The sequence below is a fragment of the Centruroides sculpturatus genome, unplaced genomic scaffold (genome assembly GCF_000671375.1).
Source record: "Centruroides sculpturatus isolate CEXI.00-Female unplaced genomic scaffold, Cexi_2.0 scaffold31, whole genome shotgun sequence".
Taxonomy (NCBI): Eukaryota; Metazoa; Arthropoda; class Arachnida; order Scorpiones; family Buthidae; genus Centruroides; species Centruroides sculpturatus.
The window spans coordinates 432,853-455,658 of record NW_019384496.1 but is presented as its reverse complement, the minus strand read 5'-3'; the positions used below and the strand labels follow the sequence as shown (position 1 = coordinate 455,658).

The following is a 22,806-nucleotide window of genomic DNA, read 5'->3' as shown; positions in this document are numbered from 1 at the left end:
TATCAATCTGATTTTTCTTGTGTTACTCGTACGCCAGCAATTCGAAAATTTCTAAAACACGGCGTGGAAATTCCTTTAGCAGCATATATACAGAGAATACTTTAAGGAAAAAAGCTGCAACGTAATTCGTAACGGAAAAAGATCTCATGTCACGCGTGGCAGGTTGCATTTATCATAATTATAACAGAGTTGAATCGAAACATCTCAAAACGCTTTCAAATAAATCGATAAACATCACCTGGATCATTAAAGTTCTTGCCGTTCTAGCTCCGTGGAAGTTTTCGTGGAAGAGACGATGAAGTTGTGCGTTCGTGAACACTGCATCAGGGGTTTGACAGTTACGGTCTAACACGAGATACCCGGTCGAAATGTGCCACCCGTTTAAGTTTGGTTAAAAACGCCTCGGTCGGCACCACAGCAGCAACAGATCCACACCTACTTAATCATTACCTGTTAAACGGACTGATAAAAGAAAAGTTCACGCGCAAACAAGACGACCGAACTGCTATCATCTCCTGCGTCGAACAAAAAATTCTTCTGGCTGTCTAAAAACGTTGTGTCTGTCAGGGATCGAACCTGAGACCTTCCGCGTGTAAAGCGGACGTGATAACCGCTACACCACAAACACCTGCCACGGTATAGTGAAACGGCATTTCTTCTTCTTCTTGAACTGATCCTGAATCGTATTCAAAACAAATTTTCTACGTTCGGATCTACCGACGTTATCGGATATCCTCAGTCGAGAGAAACGTCGAAAGAATTTCGTAAACATTCAAGGAAACGGAGACAGCTACCAGAGTTTTGCCATCGTCGCACGCCCGAAAACGAATGCGGGTTGATTTTGTGTGAAAACGTAAATTTGGTGATTGAAAAACACGTAACTGAAGTTCCCTGCAGGACTTGATGTTAGCACAAGTGCGACATAAAGATTTAAGCGGACTTAGAAGAGTTTTGTGGTCGCGTGCTTGTGGTGTAGTGGTTATCACGTCCGCTTCACACGCGGAAGGTCCCAGGTTCGAAACCTGGCAAGCACAGTTTCGATTTTTTGTCAGTTTGCTTGTTCGAAATTCGGCACCGCGTTATGCGACTGTGCTTTCGAGTCACGTTTCTATCTATCGTATATCACGTGTTTGAATTAGAACAAATAAGAAATTGTTTTTAGTGGGAAAATAAAGGATTAAAAAGTTAGTGCTAAGATTTTGCAGCGAGAATCAGATTAGAGAAGGAACATAGATGCACTGCATGGCTGTATTTGACAAAAAATGGGAGGGTCTGCATGATTTTACGTCTATTTTTTCAGTTGTCTTCAAAGTTTTGTCATCTTCAATTTTGTCAATTTTCAATATGTTTTATATAGCTACGAATGTTATCTTACGTAAGGGTTTAAAACACCAAATGCCACTCATTTAGAAGAATTTTTAAATTGTGTACAGTAAAGGAATATAGAATTTTGAAAATGTGTTAAGTAAGGGTTTATCATAGGAAGTAAACAATGTAAGGTAACCTTTGTAATCACATAAATCAAATACTGTAGTGTAATAAATATTAAAACATAAACCATATAAAGAGTTTGGTTTTTAGCCTACCATTGTCAGGTTTATCACTATATTCTTATGATACTAAATGGCACAATTTCCTTGGGCAAGTAGAAACCAATTGAAAATGTGGTATCCTAGATTTTTTTGGTTCATTCACATAAAAAGACTTATTATCGAAAAAATAAATGTATCAGAGAAAACAGAACATTTGGCATGTTATCAGATAAATCGAAGGCTTGGGTCTTTCATGTTTTCCAAGGCAATGAATTTAAATGATGATCACGTATAAAAGAAAATGGCATAGAAACGAAATACTTTAATACGCTTTTCGTAGTATCGCAAAATAGAAACGTATCGATTAAAACACATATTAAAATATTTTAAGATTAAAAGCAAATGCAAATAAAATACAAAACATTCTCCTTACTTCGAAATTTTAGAAACCAAGTAATCGTCACTTCAAATTATCGAGTTTTGAATTAACCCGGGTTTAAATATTTCTATAATATATGCCAAATGTCTTGTAACTGATGTAATTTATTAAGCAAACAAGCAAAGCTATGGCTACGAATAGAAAACAATATTTTACTTAATTAATTACGTATTTCCGAGACCGTGTCTTCTTTTATTTGTTTATTTCTTCACTACTAGGTACATAAATAGACACAAGGCATTTTACATCATCATTATTGATCTTCTATTAGCCGAATAAAGATGTTGTAAAATGCTTTGTGTCTATTTATGCACCTAGTAGTGAATAAATAAACAATTAATTAATTAATAATATAAATAAACTGCAGTTAAACAGCACTTGTAGAGTGAGAACCACAAAGGTTGCCAACAAAAAAGAAAAGCAGAATTCTTGGAAATGTAGCCCAAATTATTTTTAAGGTAGCTTGAAAAATTGTATATAGTAGCCTAAAACCGTACAAATATCTGAATCGACTATTCGTAGCCCGATCGGAGAACAATACGGAAAACCAGCCGTATTTTATGAGATAAGAGAAAAAGGGTAATCCATGGAAAACGTGACACCCGAAAATATGTTACTGTAAAAGCAAAGCCGTATTGACCGGATTAAAATTGTTGGTCTATTGTTCTTTTATGGGCTTGGTGGCTTCGATGTAAACGAACGAGTTAACATACTCTAATAACACAATGCAACAAATTGCAAGGTCATAAACACTTTTTTCGAAAATGTAGGCGTTCTTTATGTATTTCGACCGCCTGAATTCGAAAATGGTATTCAAAACATCGTATCACCCACAGTTTTTGCACAAATCGCATATTTTGCAATAATGATAATATACACGAAAACACTTCAATGCCTCAATACTACCTGTCGGCCATTCTGCGCACCTGAAGGAAACATATGACAACTTTAAGGCACTTCTTACTACCATTCATTATGAGGATCATAATTGGATGGTGTGTGGTGATTTCAAAGTGTTGAGTATGCTTCTAGGACAACAATCAGGATATACGAAGTTCCCCTGTTTTATCTGTGAATGGGACAGTCGAGCTCGTGACAAACATTGAGAGCAAAAACAGTTGCCTCGAAGGTTGGAATTGGTTCCATGGGACAAAAATATTAAGTGTGACCCTCTAGTGGAAAGAGACAGAATACTCTTACCACCTCTGTGCATCAAATTGGGCATAATGAAGCAGTTTGTCAAAGCATTAAATAAGTGTGGCAACTGTTTCAAATATCTATGTTACAAGTTCCCCAACCTGTCAGATGCTAAGTTGAAACAGGGCGTGTTCACTGGTCCCAATATTCGGAAAGTAATGCTAGATGAAGATTTTCTTCATTCAATGAATGCTGTGGAGCGAGAAGCCTGGACTGCCTTTAAGTGTGTGGTTCAAAACTTTCTGGGAACAATGGTATCCCAGAATATATTGACATAGTTGAGAATATGCTGATGAAATTCAAAATGCTCGGATACTCAATGAGTTTGAAGTTACATTCTTTAAATTCGCATCTTGACTTTTTTCTCCAAACCTGGGTGCTGTAAGTGAGGAACAGAGTGAAAGATTCCATCAGGATATCAAGGACATGGAACGACGATACCAGGGAACTTGGGATGTTCGGATAATGGGTAACTACTGCACGTAACGGAAATTCCCCATAAGAGGAAAAGCAGGGGCCACACCATGACAACTAAGAAAGCACGCAATGAATGATATTAATGCATGTTTTGTACCACATTCTCTGTATGCATCTTTTCACTGTGTATATATTTCAATATGTTGCTGTTTTAAACTTATATTCTACTTCTGCATGATTCTTGTGCCATATATATGTACTACTTCTATATATGATATCATTATTGGCAAAATATGCGATTTGTGCAAAAACTGTGGGTGATACGATGTTTTGAGTATCATTTTCGAATTCAGGTGGTCGAAATACATAAAGAACGCCTACATTTTCGAGAAAAATTTTGTCACTGTTGCATTGTGTAACAGTTCGAACAATTAACCAAATTCCTTAACGTGTACATTTCTATATCTCTAGCGGAAACAAAAGTACAGTTACGAACTAACTAAATTTCGAAATATCCGAATTCGAATTAACGAAAATTTTCGGTATAGAGATATTACAATTGGTAACTGATTAGAAGCCAAATAAGCAAACTCAACGACTGCTTCGAGAAAATTTAAAAATTCGGAAATTGTTAACAAATATTCTTCTAAATGTGTTTTATATTAGCGCTGTTTCAGAACATATTTAATGTTTTAGTAGCATTTGGTAGCATATATAATTTACGCTATCTTTTCGCAAGCTGAAACTAATCAACGTGGTAGGCTTCTTTTACCAACACACAGATCATTCGAATATCCAACAATGCGTTTCCCACAACCCGATGTGTTAAAAAACGTCTCCTACAGACTGCAATATAACCGTCCTGCACTAAATAAAGTGCATTCGCTTTCTGATATCCTGTCATATTTTTGTGGGATCTCTGAAGCGCGATATTCCTTGATTCGTGCAAGTGATACGTATTGTGACGTCCTGTCCTTGGGGTATGGCTCTTTTTCGCAGTGTTTAGGCATGGGCGAAAACTATACGGAAAAAAAAAGCAAAATAAGATAACTTTCGAATGAGGAAAACGAACAGGTCGGAAAGCGACGAAGGAAACAAAAAATAATCAAACTTATGGCGTGAGGCACAAACAAAAAACGAACGTGTGTCTGCCAGGATCGAACCTGAGACATTCCGCGTGTAAAGCGGACGTGATAACCGCTACACTACAGACACCTGCCGTAAAGGTTGAACCGGATTTCTTCTTGAACTGATCGTGGGTCGTATTCAAAACTGATTTTCCTCCATCAGACGTAATCGGACAGTTTCAGTTCAGATTTTCGTTAAGATTCGAGCAGGCAGAAAGAGCGCAAAGCTATCTCTAATTGTCGCACGCCAAAAAACGAATGCGAGCATGTTTTTCTGCGAAAACGACAACTCAATTTCGTCGTAGAAAATCACGTTACCGGAAGATAACGAGCGAACGAGCTTGCAAGTGAAATTTGCGAAGAATCGCCATGGCCGAAGACAAAAGAAAAGCATCGGACATATGGACTCGCTGTCATGAGGTTAACGAGTTTCCATCGTGAGAGGAATGAAGATTTTGTGAGAAAAGTGCCGGATTCCCTGCAGAACTTGATGTTAGCACAAGTGCGACTTAAAGATTTAAGTAGACTTAGAAAAAATCTGCGGTCGAGTGCTTGTGGTGTAGTGGTTATCACGTCCGCTTCACACGCGGAAGGTCCCAGGTTCGATACCTGGCAAGCACAGCTTCATTTTTTTGTCGGTTTGTTTATTCGAAATTCGGCACCGCGTTATGCGACTGTGCTTTCCAATCACTATTCTATCTATCGCCGATCATGTGCTTCGATTATAACAAAGAATAAATTGTTTTCAATGAGAAAGTGAAGTATTAATAAGATAGAAACGTGATACTCGAAAGCACAGTCGCATAACGCGGTGCCGAATTTCGAACAAACAAACCGACAAAAAAAATGAAGCTGTGCTTGCCAGGTTTCGAACCTGGGANAAAAAAGGACCCCACCCATCCCCCAGACCCAGGTGGTAACCTGACCCTTCAGCCACAACAGGCACCCAACTACGCCAAAGGGCCTAAGAGAGGACCAAAGGCAGGCCCCGTGGCCTCGGCAAAGGTCCCCACCCCCTGCCAGAGGGTCCTGACCAGGGCGCCACCCTGCACTCTGACAGGGGGCGAGATTATACAAGGTCTGATCAGGGCGGCCAGTAAGGTACGGCTATACCCCCCGGGCCCCTAACTATACCCCGCCCCAGGTGTGCAATCCCCAGTTTTTGTGCTGTACCCTCGGGGACTGCCTTCAATCCTCTCGGGCCAAGGTCGCAACCTGAGCGCCTGTTGCCACTTCCAAGCCAGGCCAACACCTGAATCCCCCGCCGTACCATTGGCTTCCCCAGGACGCATACNATTATGATATTTTTTTAAATTATAAAGTTTTATCATTCAAACTTATTTTTTTATTAAATTCATTAGTAAAAAAATTTAACTTAAAAAAAAATAATAATAATAAATAATGGATTAGTAGATTGTGCTGCCATCTGTTATCGAGAATACTATACAGTCAACCCCCTATAACACTGTTGATTATTCCGTTTTATATGAATTCCATGTTGTACGAGTCACTTAGAGTTAACAAATATGTGAGCCGTTCACAGCCCGGCACACGTATTTGTAAAATCTAAGCGACTCGTACAACATGGAATTCATATAAAACAGAATAATCAACAGTGTTATAGGGGGGTCAAGAGATATAACAGAGACATCACACTGGTAACATAAAAATGACACTTCTATCATTTTAATGTTACCAGTAGCATTGTGATAAGTCCCTGTTATCTGTACTGTAGTGTTTTATTACATATTTATGGCAATTAGGAAAAACCATAACTTATCCTCTAATATATTTAAATAGCAATAGAAATTTAATAATTTTTTAAATAATTTATTAACTTTATATAATTTTACTTGATTTAATATAGTGAGAAATAGTATTTTGGATGAAATAGTTTTGTATTTTTGACACGAAAAATTACATTTCTTATGACACTCACTTTAACTCTAAATCGTTTGGTAATTTAAATAATATTCTGCACTATCAAAAGTAGAATATGAATGAAAATTTACTGATGGCCTACTGCACCTATCCTTTATTTATATACATTTAAAATATCATCAACATGTCTTTCTTTTAGCTTTCATGTCATCACTAATCTAATCATCATCCTCTAATCATCTCTAAGTTAATAAAGAGGTTGCGGCCGACGTTTTCAACGCGAAAACGTGTACGTCGGACGTTCAGCAACGCCTTCCCGTAAGCCTAGAAGTTTGACAATGGCGTTTGGAACGTCAGTAGAATCGTGCTCGACGTTCCAAACGCCAAAAGAGGTTGCAACCGACGTTTTCAATGCGAAAACGTGTACGTCGGACGTTCAGTAACGCCTTCCTGTAAGTCTAGAAGTTTGACAATGGCGTTTGGAACGTCAGTAGAATCGTGCTCGACGTTCCAAACGCCGTAGTCAAACTTCTAGGCTCACAGGAAGACGTTGCTGAACGTCCGACGTACACGTTTTCGCATTGAAAACGTCGGCCGCAACCTCTCTATTATGTGTCTGTTTACATCGTCCTCTCGTACGATAAATATTTACTTGTGCTCTTTTAAACACAATATTGTGACGTAGTCATATTTACAGTATTTTAATATCTATCTCGTAACGAGTTTTGAATACAAAACAAAATGATAATACACGAATTATAAATTGATTAATCCTATAGTCAATTGTAAGAGCAGAAAACAGTATAAAAGATTTAAGGATGTATTAATTTACAATTACATAAAATGTCATTTATTTTTAATACATATTTTTCGATTACATAAAAAAAATTCACGAATGTCCATAAAATTTTATGAAATAATTCATTTTACAGAAGAGTTTTTTTTTAAGTGTTTTAAAAGTACACGTATCCAAATTCGATAATTGTTTGTATATTATTATATAATTATTTAATTAATTAATTAAAGTCATTTTCATCACCACCATTCGCCAAACTAGAAAATTGAATTTAAAAATAAATAATAATAATTTAAAAATTTTATTATTAGCAAGTTGAAATTACAAAAGAAAATATCCCTTACGTAAGCAATTCGCATTTGCATTTCTAAACTCATTTCATCACCTTGAGCAGATGTGTGCAAGCTCCTTATTACAGTTAATGCCATTAAAGAAAGGTATTGGTGGCCGTTTATCTTTATTTTATAAGGATCGTAATAACCGAAGCGAAATTTCAGAACGTCGTGTAAATGCAATGAATCTTTAACAATTAGCATACATGAAGCATTATTCCGGAATCTATTGTAATCAAAAACCTGTAATGAAATGGATATATTAGCCAAGTTGTGGCCGAAGTTTTCATCTGTTAAACGTGAACGTCGAACGTCGAGCATTGCTATCTTGTAAGCGTTCGACGTTCACGTTTTATACGTTGGCTATTTATTCATTAACTTCTAGGTCTGAATTTTAAAACACTTTACTCACCTCTAAATCCATATCAGAAGATGGAGGATTTTCAATCAACCATTCAATCGCTTCCTGGGCTTTCCCATTAATGTAAACCACAAATTCGTTAAGATTTGATCGAACATTTGTCAATCCCTACCAAACATTAAAAACGTTATTACTCTATTTGTTCTATTAGAAAGACCACGAGCCAATGTCGGTTGCAAAGAGTCAGGTGTTGGTTCATTTGGTCTTTTTTTACAAGAACAAATGAAAAATAAATTTCAGCTACGAGTTGTTTAACTTTCCCGGCTACATTTAAAATTTTGGTGGGAAATCCCTGCAAAATTTAAGAAATTTTCGACAAAAGGCACAGGAGTTATTAAGCTTTAAAAAGGGTAAAGAAAGTCATGCACTCTCACATACATACACACACCCATACACACAGGGAAATATCCCCAGAATGCTTTTGCATTTCTCTATGTTTCACGGTCCCGAGTCTAAAAATGCAATAATCTTGGGGGTCATTTTTTGACAATTGCCATATTTTCTCTCTGTTTTATATAACAGAGTAGGGAAAATAATAAACGTCGCGGTTCCCTACACCAGAATTTAAATGTTTTATCAGTGGCGTGTTATAAATTCATGAGGCTCAGGCGAATTTGAATTGGGCGCAACGTACAATGCCATATTACATTTTGATGCAACTAAATATATGTAAATTACTTGAAAATACGGTAGAACACGTAACTCCCATTCTTCAATCACCCGAACCGGATGCAACGACGATATTTTATCTTTCATGTACCAACTGTCGTCGTGCCTACCAAACCTTGTAGGCCGGAACCCGTAACTGTACATACGTTCCAGGTAACAGAATTTACAAGTTATCGCAGAGAAGTAAACATTTCTACAATTTCCTGAGTTGTATTTGCATTTATAAGTTTTCCTCAGGATTACGCATCTCAGAAAGAATCTTAAACATCTTTTACATCCAAAATTCCCGTAATACGAAGTCCAGTATTGAGAACCGCATACCACGCAACGTGGATTAAAAGACCAATCTGAAATCAAACAGAAATGATTTTTACATGCCATTTTGTTGTGGGATTTTTTTTTCTATTTTAATTAAAATTAACCTTACTTCTTGTCAAACGAAATTCTTCGATCTGTTCCTTCGTAGTCATGCCAAATCTATAAAGTAATTATTAATATTTTAAACTCGATAAGAATCCTACAAGTGACCATTCATTAGAACTTTTATTCCTCCATATTTGCATGCACCTACCACATTGATAGCAGTTTGCTTTGTTATATAATTAATTTAATTTTTTAAAATATAAATTAATTATGTAAAAAAGTCATTAGTGACATACATTTTCATTATTTTTCGTGGATATTTTTAGTTTACATAACGAGAGAATTTATGCAAATTAACATGGAAACTGCCTAACACGAGGCCACTTCTTACTATGACATAATTCGGTTGTAAATACCTAATTAAATCAGTTAGACTTTATGTAAATTAAAAATTCCAATAAAAATTTCCATCCTTCCCAATAAAGACTTTATTTATGTTTGAATTGTGTTTGACTTTTACATATTTATTGAGCCATAAATATGTTAAATATACTACAGAGAAAATTAATAAACAATTTCTTCTCATAAATATGTCATTTTTTAAAAAAATAATACCGCAATTAAAGCATAAAATCGGAATATTTTAAGTCTGATATGAACCTTTCGTTTACTTCATTTTAATTAGAAGAATAGGCTAAATCCAAGCGCTTATATAACGTTAAATATTGAGGTAAATTCCACTTCTTGATGTATTTATTAACTATTGATTAATAGCTATTAATTAACTTAAGTACATTCGATCTATTAATCGATATGAATGTACTGTACGTGTGCTTCACAATATAAAGGTAGTTTGACTTGGCATTTTAACAATAATGCTGTACTCTGTCATAAAATATTACATGCCACAATTAAAAGCATTCGATCGATAAAAGGAAATTGTTATTTTAAGGGAAGTAGCGAGATCTTATTATATTCCATCTTTTACTTGGATTGGCTTGATGAAATAAGACAAAACAACACACGGACGATCTGTCGAAAAGAGTGACTCTCAGGAAGACTTTCTAAACACTTTCTAACTTCAATTTAAGAGTCAGACAGGGCAAGAAAACCAGGTAAATTCCGCGTGGTGAGCACGTTGCTAAGGCGCGGATTTCCTACCACGTATTGAATCTTTTATTCAATAGGCCACTGGTGAACTCCATTATATACTTATATTAGTTTATTTAATTAGCAGTTTTAAACGAAAAAGTATGGATAAATATACAAAGTTGAGCAAGTATTTTCATGAACAAATATGTTTAAATTGCATCTTTCGACCATGCTTAGATACTGCGATGGTTTATGGTTGGGAATTCTTTCAACAATGTAAATGCAGAGATCTTCCCACACCGTTTCATAAGTTATTAAAGAAATGCTATTCGTATTTTGTTGAATATATTTATTGGCAACATTTCTTCTTGGTATTACTTATGACGATTCCTTATTTAGCAGAGTATGTTCCGTGTTATTCTTGGTTTTTATTAGTGGAAAACGACATCTTTACTAGAATTTTTATCTTTATTTTTATTTTAACTGCCACATCCACTTTTAGCATTTTAAAAAGGTTTAAAGTAAATCCTACGATAAAATTAAGAACAGCAGGATATCTTAATGTAGAGCAAATACAAACCTTGGTTCACTATTGTACATTATTTACTTTATCGACAATGGTAGTTACAATAATTGTATTTCAATTTATCAACGTTATGTTCCTATACAGGGCAACAGGAAGCGTACAGAAGTATAAATACGAAGCGCTTGTTTGCAGTGTAGAAGTTGGGATTTCCATTAGCTTAATGGTAGGAGGAATATTTCATTTCGTATTATTCTCTTTCCTTTTGGCAGTCGTTATAATGAAAGGATTTGAGAGAGTAGCGGAAGATTTGTTCTTATTAAAGAAGAGCAATCACAACATTCACACCGAACTCGAAGAAATAATGCTACAACATGCGGAAATATGGGCATTCACTAATCAGATAAACACCACTCTCAATTTCGAGTATGCTATATTATATGCCGTTCTTATATCAGAGACAAGTCTCGTATATTACGTTTTTTTCTTTACTGAAATGAATTTGATACTTCGAATCGTCTTCTTCGTTCTGATTATTGCTGCTTCATTGATATGCATTATAGTGGGTTTCGTAGCATCTATATTAACAGCGACGGTAAGTCTACGAACTTTGAAGTAATAATATCCACAAGTTCATTTACATATCTTTATATAATTAAATCTTTGTATATCTTTGTGTGATTATTTCTAAAGAATCATAAATTCTTGCAGATGCAAAATACTTTTCAAGACATCAGAAGATTCGCAGACTGTGAATTGACTGTGGAACAGAAGTTGAAAGTTAGTATTTTTCTACGTATTCCTGTAATTTTTATATTTTTCTTTTATTAACTCTGTCTTGTGGGACTAAGGGAGCCTTTAATTCATACCAATCGTCAGTTCGAGCATGCAGAACATAGGGTACATTACACAAATGAAAAATTCCTGTGGTTTGTCCGAATTCGAACCCCAGTATCCCAAAGCGTTAGGCTGATCCTTATTTACCTTGGCATCCAACTATGTTATTTCTAAACTATCAAATACTATATCAAGGGTTTTAAAATATTTAAAAATATTTCTAATTTTTTTTTACAGATTTTAAACTTCATGAAAAGATTTGGAAAGATATCTTTATGCTTTTCAGTAAGAAATTATTTCTTTATCACAAAAAAGTTTCCAATAAAGGTTCAAACATTTTCTATTAAATAAAACATGTATTTTTACATGTATATATTTAATTTAAGTTAAATTATTATTATTCAGATGGCCAGCGCACTGAATTCTGTATTTTCAAGCCTTATGAACATTCGCAAGTACAAGACGTCGTAATTCAAATAGATAAAATTCAAGTAAATTCATATATTAATGACTTTAAGTATGAAATGTAATTTGTTATCTTAGTTTATGCTTAGCATATGCTAAAATGTGGAGTCTTAAATGAAAAAGCGACAAACGAGATCATTTTAACGTTACGTGGAGCGCGCTGCCATGAGGACTTTCCATGGAAAACTGGTTTCTATTCAGTGTTAGACATGTGAATCCGAAAAACTCCATCCTATTGATGAGGATCAATAAGCATTGGTATCAAGTTTCAATATTTAGTGATGTTCTGTACTTGGATACGTTACGTGAATAGGGATGACAAATTAGCGTTAAACAGATCAGTGTTACGCCCAGTCATAATGTATACATAATACATATAATTTTAAACATTAGAGATATTAATACTCTTAAATATTTAAATATTAAAAAATTAGAAAACATCCAGCAATAAGTTGCATAACTTTCCTGGCTGTTATAAAATTTTGTTTTAAAAATAACTTTTATATTATTAATTACAGTATTATAAAATGACAACAGTTCAATTTTGTGGGAAGTTATAAATGCTAATAACGAGTAAAATCGTCATTAAGTCAAATCTTATTCGAGATATGACAGTATCCCTCACTTCCTCAAAGTCTAATGATTAAAGTATAACCATATCATGTGGACACATAATTCAATATAGTCAACAGAGAAGGAGGACTAAAGAATAACCAATCATTCTTATTCTTCATTACTTCAACTTTCTCGGGATTAAAATCATGATTGGTCAGAAGAATAAAACAAAAGGGAATGACGAAAATCACGCAGAAAAGGAGGGAAAAACATTCGCGCGCTCTTCTTGTGCTCATTTAGTTTATATTCACATTTATCCATTTTCCTGTTGTTCTTGAAAATAATTCAGTAGCTTATAAATTATCATTTTCAATGCTGAAGAGTGACATGAGAAAGGGTAATATCAGCATGCTCACATCACCCCACATACATTTTCAAATTTGTTCTGTCAATTGGCATAGATAAACTTTAGCTGTGAACGTCGACAGATTCATATTGATTCATTTTACATCTCAAAGAACATTCTTACATTCTTTTCCAAAAATATCACACTACAGCTAATCTACAGCACAGTACAAGTGTACAAATATAATTAGCAAACCATATTTTTACGTATCTTGACAGATTCCTACAGATTATCGCTGAAAAGCTTTTTCTTCTGATTAAATACTGTCGGGAAGGTCGCTTAATTGTCTGTCCCTTATTTAGTTGAAGAAATACTTAAAAGATCTGAGTAGCCAGCCTTTTGGCGAAGAACGAACCCATGATCAGTATTCAGTGGTTTTACCACTTTTTACACTAGTAAGCAGTGTCATTGCAACTACCCAGTAATCGACAGAAATACATATTGTAATCAATTTAAATATTTTTTTATAAAGTAGCTGTTTGAAAATTTCTGTCCCCATTTCTTTTTTTATAGTGTCATTGAATTAAATGTTATAGAATTTAACGGTGAAATTTAATTCAGTCATTTCGAATATTGTAATTTCATAAAATTTGCATAAGCCACCTGCGTAAAAACTAATCTAATAATTCTCTATTGCTTTATATTTTTATCAAGAATCAAATTTTTAAAATTATAACTTATTCATATGATATTTATTAATTGTACAAAATATTAAAACTGTTTATTGTTACAATAACAAATAAATTTCCAATATTATTAGACGATTAATTGTTGTTGCTATTTGTCAAGCGATTGCATACGATATTTTCCTGAAATAAATGCTAAAGTTTAAAAATATGAAAATATTCGTAATTCATCTGTTTATATTGAAAGTTTTCGAATTATCAGCTGATTCGAGAGAATTTTCATTACTCAAATATGACCATAATTACCCAGCGGAGGAATTGAACAATGCAGAAGCTGCGATTCCATCCGAGAAACAGGATGAAATCAGAAATNGAAAATATTCGTAATTCATCTGTTTATATTGAAAGTTTTCGAATTATCAGCTGATTCGAGAGAATTTTCATTACTCAAATATGACCATAATTACCCAGCGGAGGAATTGAACAATGCAGAAGCTGCGATTCCATCCGAGAAACAGGATGAAATCAGAAATTTCATCACGAAATACCGGACTATGTCAAAAACACCGAAAGCCAGACGAAAATGGGAAATTTTAAAACAACTATACAAACGATATGGATTGAGTGGACCAGACAAGCTGGATACTAAAACAACTGATCATTTACAGAAGACTTTCAACAAAATCATCGTTGAAAATTCGCATCATACACAGAAAGAACACTTCTCCACATTCGATATCCAGAATCATTACGAAAAGAAAATTAGAAAATACAAAGATTTGAATGATAAACATCGAACATCAAAAAACAAAGCATCTGTAAACGGTACTGACACAAGTTTTAGAATCGACAAAAAGGATTTCAACTTCAAATTTTCCTGGATCCTCAAACCTAAAATATTTTCCTACATCACTACTTTCTCCGCGACATTTCTAGCGGTTTGCATCGTCCTAATCGTTATAGTAAAAGTAATTCAATGCTACGACCAGGAAGATGAAATTGAAATAAAAAGTCGTGCATTACCGGCCACGAAGAAAAAAACTCTCGCCGTATTAGAAGACAAAAACGATTTTCTCATACCGCTTCTGAATACTCACGAGGAACTTGCTTTATCTGAGAATAACCGTTCTCGTCCAAATAAGTACAAACACGATAAAGAAACACAAGTGGAAGGAGAATTTATCTTTGCCGATCATCCGGCAAAAGTCAGATTTGAAGACCAAACGAAGNAACATACAAGCTATCAAACTCTTTGCAAGCGCATACCTCACATTGAATTCTTATGATGTAAAGTATTTTAAAAGTATTTTTTATTAAATAATATTCATACTTATATACATAAATAAAATCGTTGTTTCATAAAACTGTGTTTTATTCAGACCTGTAATAAGGCAGAAACATAAGCGCAAATCCCAGAAAAACATTTACTATCCAGGGGTCGCGATAAAATTTTTCACAAAATGGGGGTCGGAAATAAAAATAGTTTGCATACAATTGTATTAAACTATTGAACACCTCGCACTTCATCAAAGAGATGGATATTTGGAGTATTCGGATATTCTGCACAGTTTGTAACACCTAAATAAGGCCAATTTCTAATTGAAAGTTGTCCAAGGAGGCATCCCCTTAGTAGATTGCATTTGTTCCATGTGTTGCATTTCCTCGTTTCATGACACCAAACTGATAAAGCTGCGAAATTACCTTATTACGTAATTAGTACTTTATTCTATTTATTTAACAATTCAGTATGCTATAAATAGTTTATTCTCTATATTTTTAATTATATAAATAACTCTCATTATGGTAATTTTTACGATCTTAAAGTTTGCCTCAAAACAATGGAAGAATTTTACTTATTCGTGAAGATTTTCTCTTACCCATTCTCATCTTAACCCACTTGTTATACACATTATTTTTTCGCTTTTTCAACAATTTATCTTGTTCAAGCAGCCATCTTTTTCTAGATCCACCCTTCTTACTCATATAATTCACAAGTTCATAGTATTCCCGACATGTTCAAACGAACATAACATAACGCGAAATTGTTACAATTTATCAAAGATATTCTCGTTCACTGCGCTTCAATAAAGTATATTTTCATAATTTTAATTATAATGTACTGTCTTTGTATATGTCTGTATGTGTCTTATATCTATATCTGTATGTGTTATAATTATATTTAATACCAAGACAAGAATTTTACGTTTACAACGGTTAACTGACTTTTGGACCACCATGTGTTTTCAATATTTAAAGATTTTTTAATGTTTCAAGTTGTGAATAGTCATAATTATTTTATTGGAAAAATTCAGGGAAATTTTCAATATTGTATAAACGAGATAATCATAAACAGGAAAATACGATGATTTAGCTATAAAAATTGATACCAAACATAAACAAATGCCTTATTTTACGTAAGGCATTACACATTTTACAAAGCATTTTACATTTTACGCAAGACTTATTATATAGAAAGTACACTTTGCACCTTCTATTTTCATTCTTTTCTTTTTTGATTGCTTGGTTTAATAGGGTAAGGTAACGGAATAAAGTATTTAATCGATCTACCAATGAGGAATGCCTTCTGGGAAAACTTTCCATGAAAACTGACCTGCTATTTAAGAAGGAAACCCGAAAAACTCCACGTAGCCAGCTTGATGGCGAGAGGTGAACACACGACTACCTGTATTCAGCGGTTTTATCCATTCCCCTACTGACGAGTTCGCATTGATCTATGTAGTTGGAATGCCTTAAAAGAAGAATATAAAGAATTGTGTACTTACGGACAATTTAAACGGGCTGTGAAAATATTGATATGTGATTAGTTGAGTGTATTTTTTTGTTTTGATGTTATTGTATTTTTCTTTTCTGTTTTTTTTTGTTGTTTTGTTGATTGTATACTTGGTAAAAGTCTGTATCATTAATTTTTCTTTTGACCCTTGAAAAAGGCCAATGGCCATAGGGTCGTATGATTAAATAAATAAAATAAATAAACAAATATGGTAAATATAAAATTGCTATCTTTAAACTCCTTATGTATAATAATAATTATAAATTTATTTCAAAAATTAATTCAGTCTAAGCGCATTTAATTATAAATGTGAATGGTACATGATTAAAAATAATGTCAATGTCTCTTGCTAGGCTGAATACGTAAAATAACATTTCGGAAAAAAGTTTATACTGAGAAAACGAATAAATTACACTGCGATTCACAGGAATGTTATTTCACCCTCACTATTATCTTTGATAAAATCGTGATAAAAACTAGTCGACATGTAAACTATGACACGCGTAGATTGGCCCATTGCGCTGACTACACCGATCAAAATTTGCCTTCCAAATTGATCCTTGCGTATCAAAGGAGAACCGGAATCACCCTGAAATTATATTAATATGTTAACTATGAGACATGTTAAAATATTTATATAACTTTAGACTTACTTCCATTGCTAAAATTCCCAAATCCCTCGAAATGATATCACTTGCTTTTAAAGGAAATTTAAAACGTTTCAGCCATGGCGACGGATCTATAAGCTTTACAACTGCTATTTGAAGATCGCTAGTTTTGTCTAAATTTTATCATCGTATAAAACAAATTTTATAATATATATTACGTAATAGAAAAATAATTGTTTAACTTAAGAAAATAACTTACTTTCTCCTATCCTTCCCCATCCTACTAAGGTAGCGTGTCCTGAAGTATATGTTTGGTTTCTATCAGCTACTGCTACTGGATATGATGTTGGTGTGCATACAATGGGCTTTTTCAGAATTAAAAGAGCAATGTCATTTTCGAATGTGTCCGGATCATAATTAGGATGTATAATGTTTCTTTTGAAAAACACCAAGGAACCTTTGTGTTTGTTAATGTTTCCAACTGTTCCGTAAATGTCCAATGCCAATGAAATTGTAAATTGCTCGAGTCCTGTGGTTACGTTCTTCCTAGGTTATGGTAGGTTAGTTTAGTTAGTGAATAAGCTAGAGTTTAAAAAATTTTTAAAAAATTAAAAAACAAAAAATAAACAAAAAATTTGGGGTCTTGCTCGTTTGTCTCTGACAATTCGTCCATCTTGGCTAGTTTGGCATTCTGTTCGTTTGCTTTACGTGCTGTATAGCTGTAGTATTAACATTCGCGATCGCGTTCAGTTTTACAAGTATTAAGTAGATATGTTTTCCTACTAATAGCCACATGGCACTAAGTTCTACAATTAGCTATTCGTGGTGGCACTAAATTATTGGTTCTCGCTACGCTTAGGTTTCTTTTACACTCTTCGGGGGACTGCGGCCTTGCAGCCTAAAAACTGTACACCAACCTCAAACATAGAGGGTACTGTAGCCTTATTAATACCTTTAGTTCCCAGCAATTTTTGATATTAATGTAATTAAACATAAAAAATACTTAAAACTGAAAAAAACGAAAGAAATGCGTTAATTTTTAAGAAAAAGCTTCAAACTTTATTTTCCTTTGTCTCGCCTTTCTGCGAAATTTGACACCGATGAGTCATTGTTTACAGAGCTGGATGACCTTGAGAACAGCTGGTGTTGGATTTCCGGGACATTCTCATAGATGTCTCGGGAGGCGAAGGGTTTACAGTAGGGTGAATACTAGCTCGCCGTATATTTTTAAATATTTTTAGTANCTCTTTTCAGTCGAGATTGAAACGGTCGAGAGCGTTCGCACCACGGAACTCTCTCCGACCTTAGCCACAATCTAGATCGAAATGCTCGGTGCGAACGGGGTATTACCATTTCCGCCCACACGTCATCTATCTCCATCTCATTATTTAAGTTAATGGTGTTGTATATACGTATGTATATGTATATATTTAACATTATTTTTAACATTAAATCTGTTTCTTATAAATTCCATTGACCATTTTCTTAATAGTCTACTGAGGTAATTGTTCAATATAAATGTATTTATTAATTTTATTTGTCGTTTTGCTTCTCTTGTCGACGATTTTTTCTGATAAGTTCGTATGCTCTGAAATATTTAATTTCTTCCCTAATATCAAATACGCTATTCACGCATTGTTCATAGGAATGATAACCAGTTGGAGTCTTCAGTTTCGTTAAAAGGGCCACATTGGTTAATATCTCTGTCAGATTTCCTCCTGAAGTTGACATTCGATTGGGTAAGATAATACAGTTGAGATTTGCATTGGGCTTAACTGCTGTAATGTTAGTTGAGGTATTGTTTCGTGTTTTTCTCGATATGAATCTATACATGGCAATGAAAAAGATCACTAAATTTGAATTCTTATTTTGTAATGTCGTTTGGGCGGTGTTATTCTCGGTTTAATTGTACGAACCACTTACTTTTCGTTTTGGTTTTATCAGTACAGTCGACTCCCCTATCAGAGTTATATTTCATATTGCATGCGACTGTACGATCAGCCAAAACAGATGAATGTCCATAGCCCAGATTTGAATTGTTCGATCGAGAATATCATTAGTAAGTATTCGAAATTAATTGAGTATGTTAACGGTGTGAATGACCGTTTCGACTTGTTTTTGGCATCATGTAAATCTATAACATATTTATATATTAGTATTTTGATTGCGGCTTATTTGTACTTTGGACTTACCAATCTATACATGACAATCTCTATAATGCTCTCTATATATATGGCGTTATCTGTTTAACAGTTATAGGTATCGTATTTTCCAGATTTACATTATCAGTAAAATCAAACGTTTAATATTTCCACTTAATAAACTACCCTTATGACAGTTTCGTTTTATTTCAGCTTTATGGAGATTTCATGAAAACAAATAAGTTATTCCCAGCAAGATTTTCTGTCGTTTACAAGTTGAAGGCAAGTTCTTACATATTTTTAGGAAAAGTCATTTTTATATTTGCTGGATTTCATGAAGAGGTTCAGAAATAATCCAGTTGGAATTTCCATTACTGATTGTTTTCATGTCAAAAAAAATTTCCTATAAAAGTAAGTTTATTCGTGCTGTTTCAGATATAAATATGGCGCACTTATTAATTTGATTTATTTTACTAGATTCTTAGTAGTTTATATTCCGTTCTGTCTGCTTTTATGGAATTGGGAGGCAACAAACCTAAAGGATGTTCGCCATTGCTTTCCAGAAATGAAACTGGTACAGTAGAGTCTCGAAAACTCGGCCTAATGTGGACCGAAGGGTGGCCGAGTTTGTGAAAATGCCGGGTTATCGACTGCCGAATTTTCGAGACTCTACTGTATCATATACTAATTANAATTATAATTGCGATTTTCGACCCCCCCCCGACTTAATTAAACGTATATATAATAAAATCTATAAATTAAAACAATTAAAAAACTATTGGAGGTCGTTTTTGACATCAGAAACTAGCTTTAAATAACTTTACCGAAGGAAAATCCGTGCACTACAACTTTAGAACGATGAATTAAATTTAATAAAAAAAATTCTCATTAAAAAACAATTAAGCGTTAATCGTGCGTCATTAAAGGTAGATTAAAATCGCGATAAAATTTTTTCGCGCGGGAAAAAATTTTTGAATAAATTTGGAGACTTAAAAAACATTCCAAAAATTCAAAACAAACAAAAATTTTTTGGGGGCCGAAAGGACCGAGTTTTCTGTAACGCTATGTAACCTGCCAGAGTTAACTCGGGCGAAGAACTAAAAATTAATTAATTAATGCCGTTCAGAGGGATCATACCTTTCTCTACTGTCTATATCCTTCCCCAACTTCTTCCCCTCCCTTTGTTTTTACTCTCTTTTCTGCCGGATAAACACCTCGTGTACGGCCGATGTCTTTCTTGTATGTATGTATGTATGACAAATGAAGTAAAAATATATTCATATTTTAGTTTTCGTACACAGCATAAATTAAAATTGTTCAAATATGTAGAGTAAAACATGTTTAAAAAGGAACCTGTCTAAAACGGTACCTGCCTAAACAAAAAGAAATTTGGTACCATGTTATTTAATTTATACAGGTTTTATTGTATTTAATTTAAATGTATTATTTTCGGATTTAACATTCATGCGCAATGTGCAACTGGAAACCACGAACTATCAGATTTACAGCCTCGATGGACGCCAGCGTTGTTGTCAGCATCGTTTCCAGAATCGGTATTACTTTCATGTCGTGTTTTGCCCTCTCTAACACGATCAACTTACTCTAAGCATGTCTGACAGGTTTATCTCGTAAAGACATCATTCTGAAGTCAATGATCTTTTATTCTTGGTGAATACGTCAGCTCACAAGCGCAATGCGAAAGCATTCACATGCAAAGCGCGATGCTGCTTAGCAAGAAAATAAGATGTTAGCGTCATCTAGCTGTTCCGGGGCTCACCGTGGTAAAGACGATAAATACAATTAGCTTCGTGGAAGGAAGCTGGTAAACGTACTTGTTTCCGTCTTTCGCCAATGATACGTTACATCTATGTCGTATACCATTTTCTTCTACCATCAAACTGCAGAATTGAAGAAGATAACCTCTTGAATTTTTTATCATGAGATAGATAAGCGTTTATCTCCTTGCGCACAACTAACTCAAATTTCACGAAAATCTTAGTTACCTCCATCCTCCAAGCCTTTCAATTGCAATTAAGAATATTATTGATTTAAATGTACGCATTGTTTTATATTGGACAACACATAGTGCAAAACTCAAGGTTTGTTTATTATATGTTCTATTGATGACGAGTAATTGGTTACGGGTCATCAACTGACTATTAACTGACTATCAGATTGGCTGTGTGGAGTTTTCCGAGTTTTAAATATTAAAATTAAAATATTAAAATTGATTAAACTTACTTATATATGACGTGGGCAGCTCCAACTGCTGTTGTGGTAGTGATCAATGAAAATGATCCTTTAAAGTTCCCTCTACGGAAAATAGCCATCTGTAATTAAAAATATACGAAAGAATAAATTTATTGTATTGGGATTTATAAATCTTTATCATACATAAATCTTATTAGATCTTACTATAAATGGTACTTCACCCTCTTCAGCAGGAGTGCCTCCAATCATCCGTGGCATTATTATTCCTATAAAAAATTATACAAAAACTCTTTTAAATGAAATCATTAATGTTAACTGTAAATTTCTACATCAAATAATTACTTGAATGACTCCTGTAGTTTTCCGATAGAATAAGGTTTAGCATGCTTAAAAAGAGAGTAATTAACAACCTGAAAATATAAAATATTTTAGTAATTTCATTTTAAAATATAAAGAAATGTTTAAGTGTAGTTGATTACATTGAATTTTTTTATGGAGTGTGTCATTAATTAAAGGAATGAAGTGCTTGAAGTGTTTTCCATTACATCAATTAATACCATAAGTTTTCCCATTTTGGTACTTTATTGTTAAAGTTCTATTACGTAAATTGGATACCTGAAGTCGATTTCATTGTGGTACAATAGAATAGACAACATAACTGAGGATTTAGGAAAAATTTAGGGATTCAAATTTTGAAAATGTATGATATTACTGGTTTGATTCCTAATCGTTCTTGGTGATCCTTCGTAGTAATTAACAGAATTATTTTATTATAGCACGCGTCGTGTTATCATAAATGGTAAGAATAATATAAATATAAAACTCTGCAGAAAACATTATTTTATACAGAAATTTCTCTGCTATAAACCAAAGAATTTCCTATTTTACAAAGTGTTAATCATTGAGCGTACCAGCGTGTTGGTCAAGCAGATCTCGTACCTAACCAACAGGCTGGTTACGTGGAGTTGCGATGATTATTCGCCTGACTAATTCTAAGTAGGATGCATTTCCCTAGAATATATTCTTATGAGGCATTCCTTTGGCAGATCGTTGTATTTCATTCCTGTATTTAATTTAATCATTGTTGGTCAGGTGTGAACGTGCAATTAATAATAAGTAGTTACTGAAATACTGTAAATGGATTTATTTATAAATGAACTTTTTGAAAAATTATTATTATTATGAAAATACTGACAAAATGTTTAATTATTACATGTTTTGCAGATGTGTGATGGTGTCAAACACGGCTATAAGGAGTGTGTAGAATAACCGGAACTGTCAGGTTCTTAATTGTCTTTGTTGTTCTCAGAAACTTTATCATGCTTATGTTGAAAAATTAATACGTATGATGAAAATAAATGGATCTTTCGATTTTTA

General features: G+C 33.9%; 2 protein-coding genes, 1 long non-coding RNA gene and 4 other non-coding genes across 7 annotated transcripts; 3 read left to right on the top strand and 4 right to left on the bottom strand.

The window, feature by feature from the left end:
- Nucleotides 1–555: 555 nt before the first annotated feature.
- On the bottom strand, nucleotides 556–628 carry Trnav-uac. The gene has a single exon. It is a non-coding gene; the product is annotated as a tRNA-Val (tRNA).
- Nucleotides 629–961: 333 nt separating this feature from the next.
- Nucleotides 962–1,034, top strand: Trnav-cac. The gene has a single exon. It is a non-coding gene; the product is annotated as a tRNA-Val (tRNA).
- A 3,694-nt stretch (nucleotides 1,035–4,728) lies between these two features.
- Trnav-uac lies at nucleotides 4,729–4,800 on the bottom strand. Its single transcript has one exon. It is a non-coding gene; the product is annotated as a tRNA-Val (tRNA).
- A 460-nt stretch (nucleotides 4,801–5,260) lies between these two features.
- On the top strand, nucleotides 5,261–5,333 carry Trnav-cac. The gene has a single exon. It is a non-coding gene; the product is annotated as a tRNA-Val (tRNA).
- A 2,153-nt stretch (nucleotides 5,334–7,486) lies between these two features.
- On the bottom strand, nucleotides 7,487–9,373 carry LOC111621911 (nuclear hormone receptor family member nhr-65-like). The gene is made up of 5 exons (XM_023364162.1): nucleotides 9,239–9,373; nucleotides 8,821–9,158; nucleotides 8,134–8,250; nucleotides 7,734–7,964; nucleotides 7,487–7,646 (listed from the first exon to the last, which is right to left on the bottom strand). The coding sequence occupies exons 1-5, from the start codon at nucleotides 9,279–9,281 to the stop codon at nucleotides 7,629–7,631; spliced, it is 747 nt and encodes a 248-aa protein (XP_023219930.1). The 5' UTR covers nucleotides 9,282–9,373; the 3' UTR covers nucleotides 7,487–7,628.
- A 2,141-nt stretch (nucleotides 9,374–11,514) lies between these two features.
- On the top strand, nucleotides 11,515–12,402 carry LOC111621931. The gene is made up of 3 exons (XR_002756162.1): nucleotides 11,515–11,569; nucleotides 11,864–11,953; nucleotides 12,032–12,402. It is a non-coding gene; the product is annotated as an uncharacterized LOC111621931 (long non-coding RNA).
- Nucleotides 12,403–16,156: 3,754 nt separating this feature from the next.
- Nucleotides 16,157–21,814, bottom strand: LOC111621908 (chymotrypsin-1-like). The gene is made up of 6 exons (XM_023364159.1): nucleotides 21,772–21,814; nucleotides 21,634–21,695; nucleotides 21,460–21,548; nucleotides 17,337–17,623; nucleotides 17,123–17,250; nucleotides 16,157–17,058 (listed from the first exon to the last, which is right to left on the bottom strand). Exons 1-6 carry the CDS (start codon nucleotides 21,812–21,814, stop codon nucleotides 16,891–16,893), a joined length of 777 nt encoding a protein of 258 aa, XP_023219927.1. The 3' UTR covers nucleotides 16,157–16,890.
- Nucleotides 21,815–22,806: the final 992 nt, after the last annotated feature.

Excerpts from the sequence above, each read along its gene's own strand:
- LOC111621908 (XM_023364159.1), bottom strand. The coding sequence starts at position 21,814 with ATGCTAAACCTTATTCTATCGGAAAACTACAGGAGTCATTCAA. Across the intron at positions 21,696-21,771 it reads AAACTACAGGAGTCATTCAA|GAATAATAATGCCACGGATG; the intron begins GTAATTATTTGA and ends AATTTTTTATAG. Across the intron at positions 17,251-17,336 it reads ATGGGGAAGGATAGGAGAAA|ACAAAACTAGCGATCTTCAA; the intron begins GTAAGTTATTTT and ends GATAAAATTTAG.
- LOC111621911 (XM_023364162.1), bottom strand. The coding sequence starts at position 9,281 with ATGACTACGAAGGAACAGATCGAAGAATTTCGTTTGACAAGAA. Across the intron at positions 9,159-9,238 it reads AGAATTTCGTTTGACAAGAA|ATTGGTCTTTTAATCCACGT; the intron begins GTAAGGTTAATT and ends GTTTGATTTCAG. Across the intron at positions 7,965-8,133 it reads CTTCTGATATGGATTTAGAG|GTTTTTGATTACAATAGATT; the intron begins GTGAGTAAAGTG and ends ATTTCATTACAG.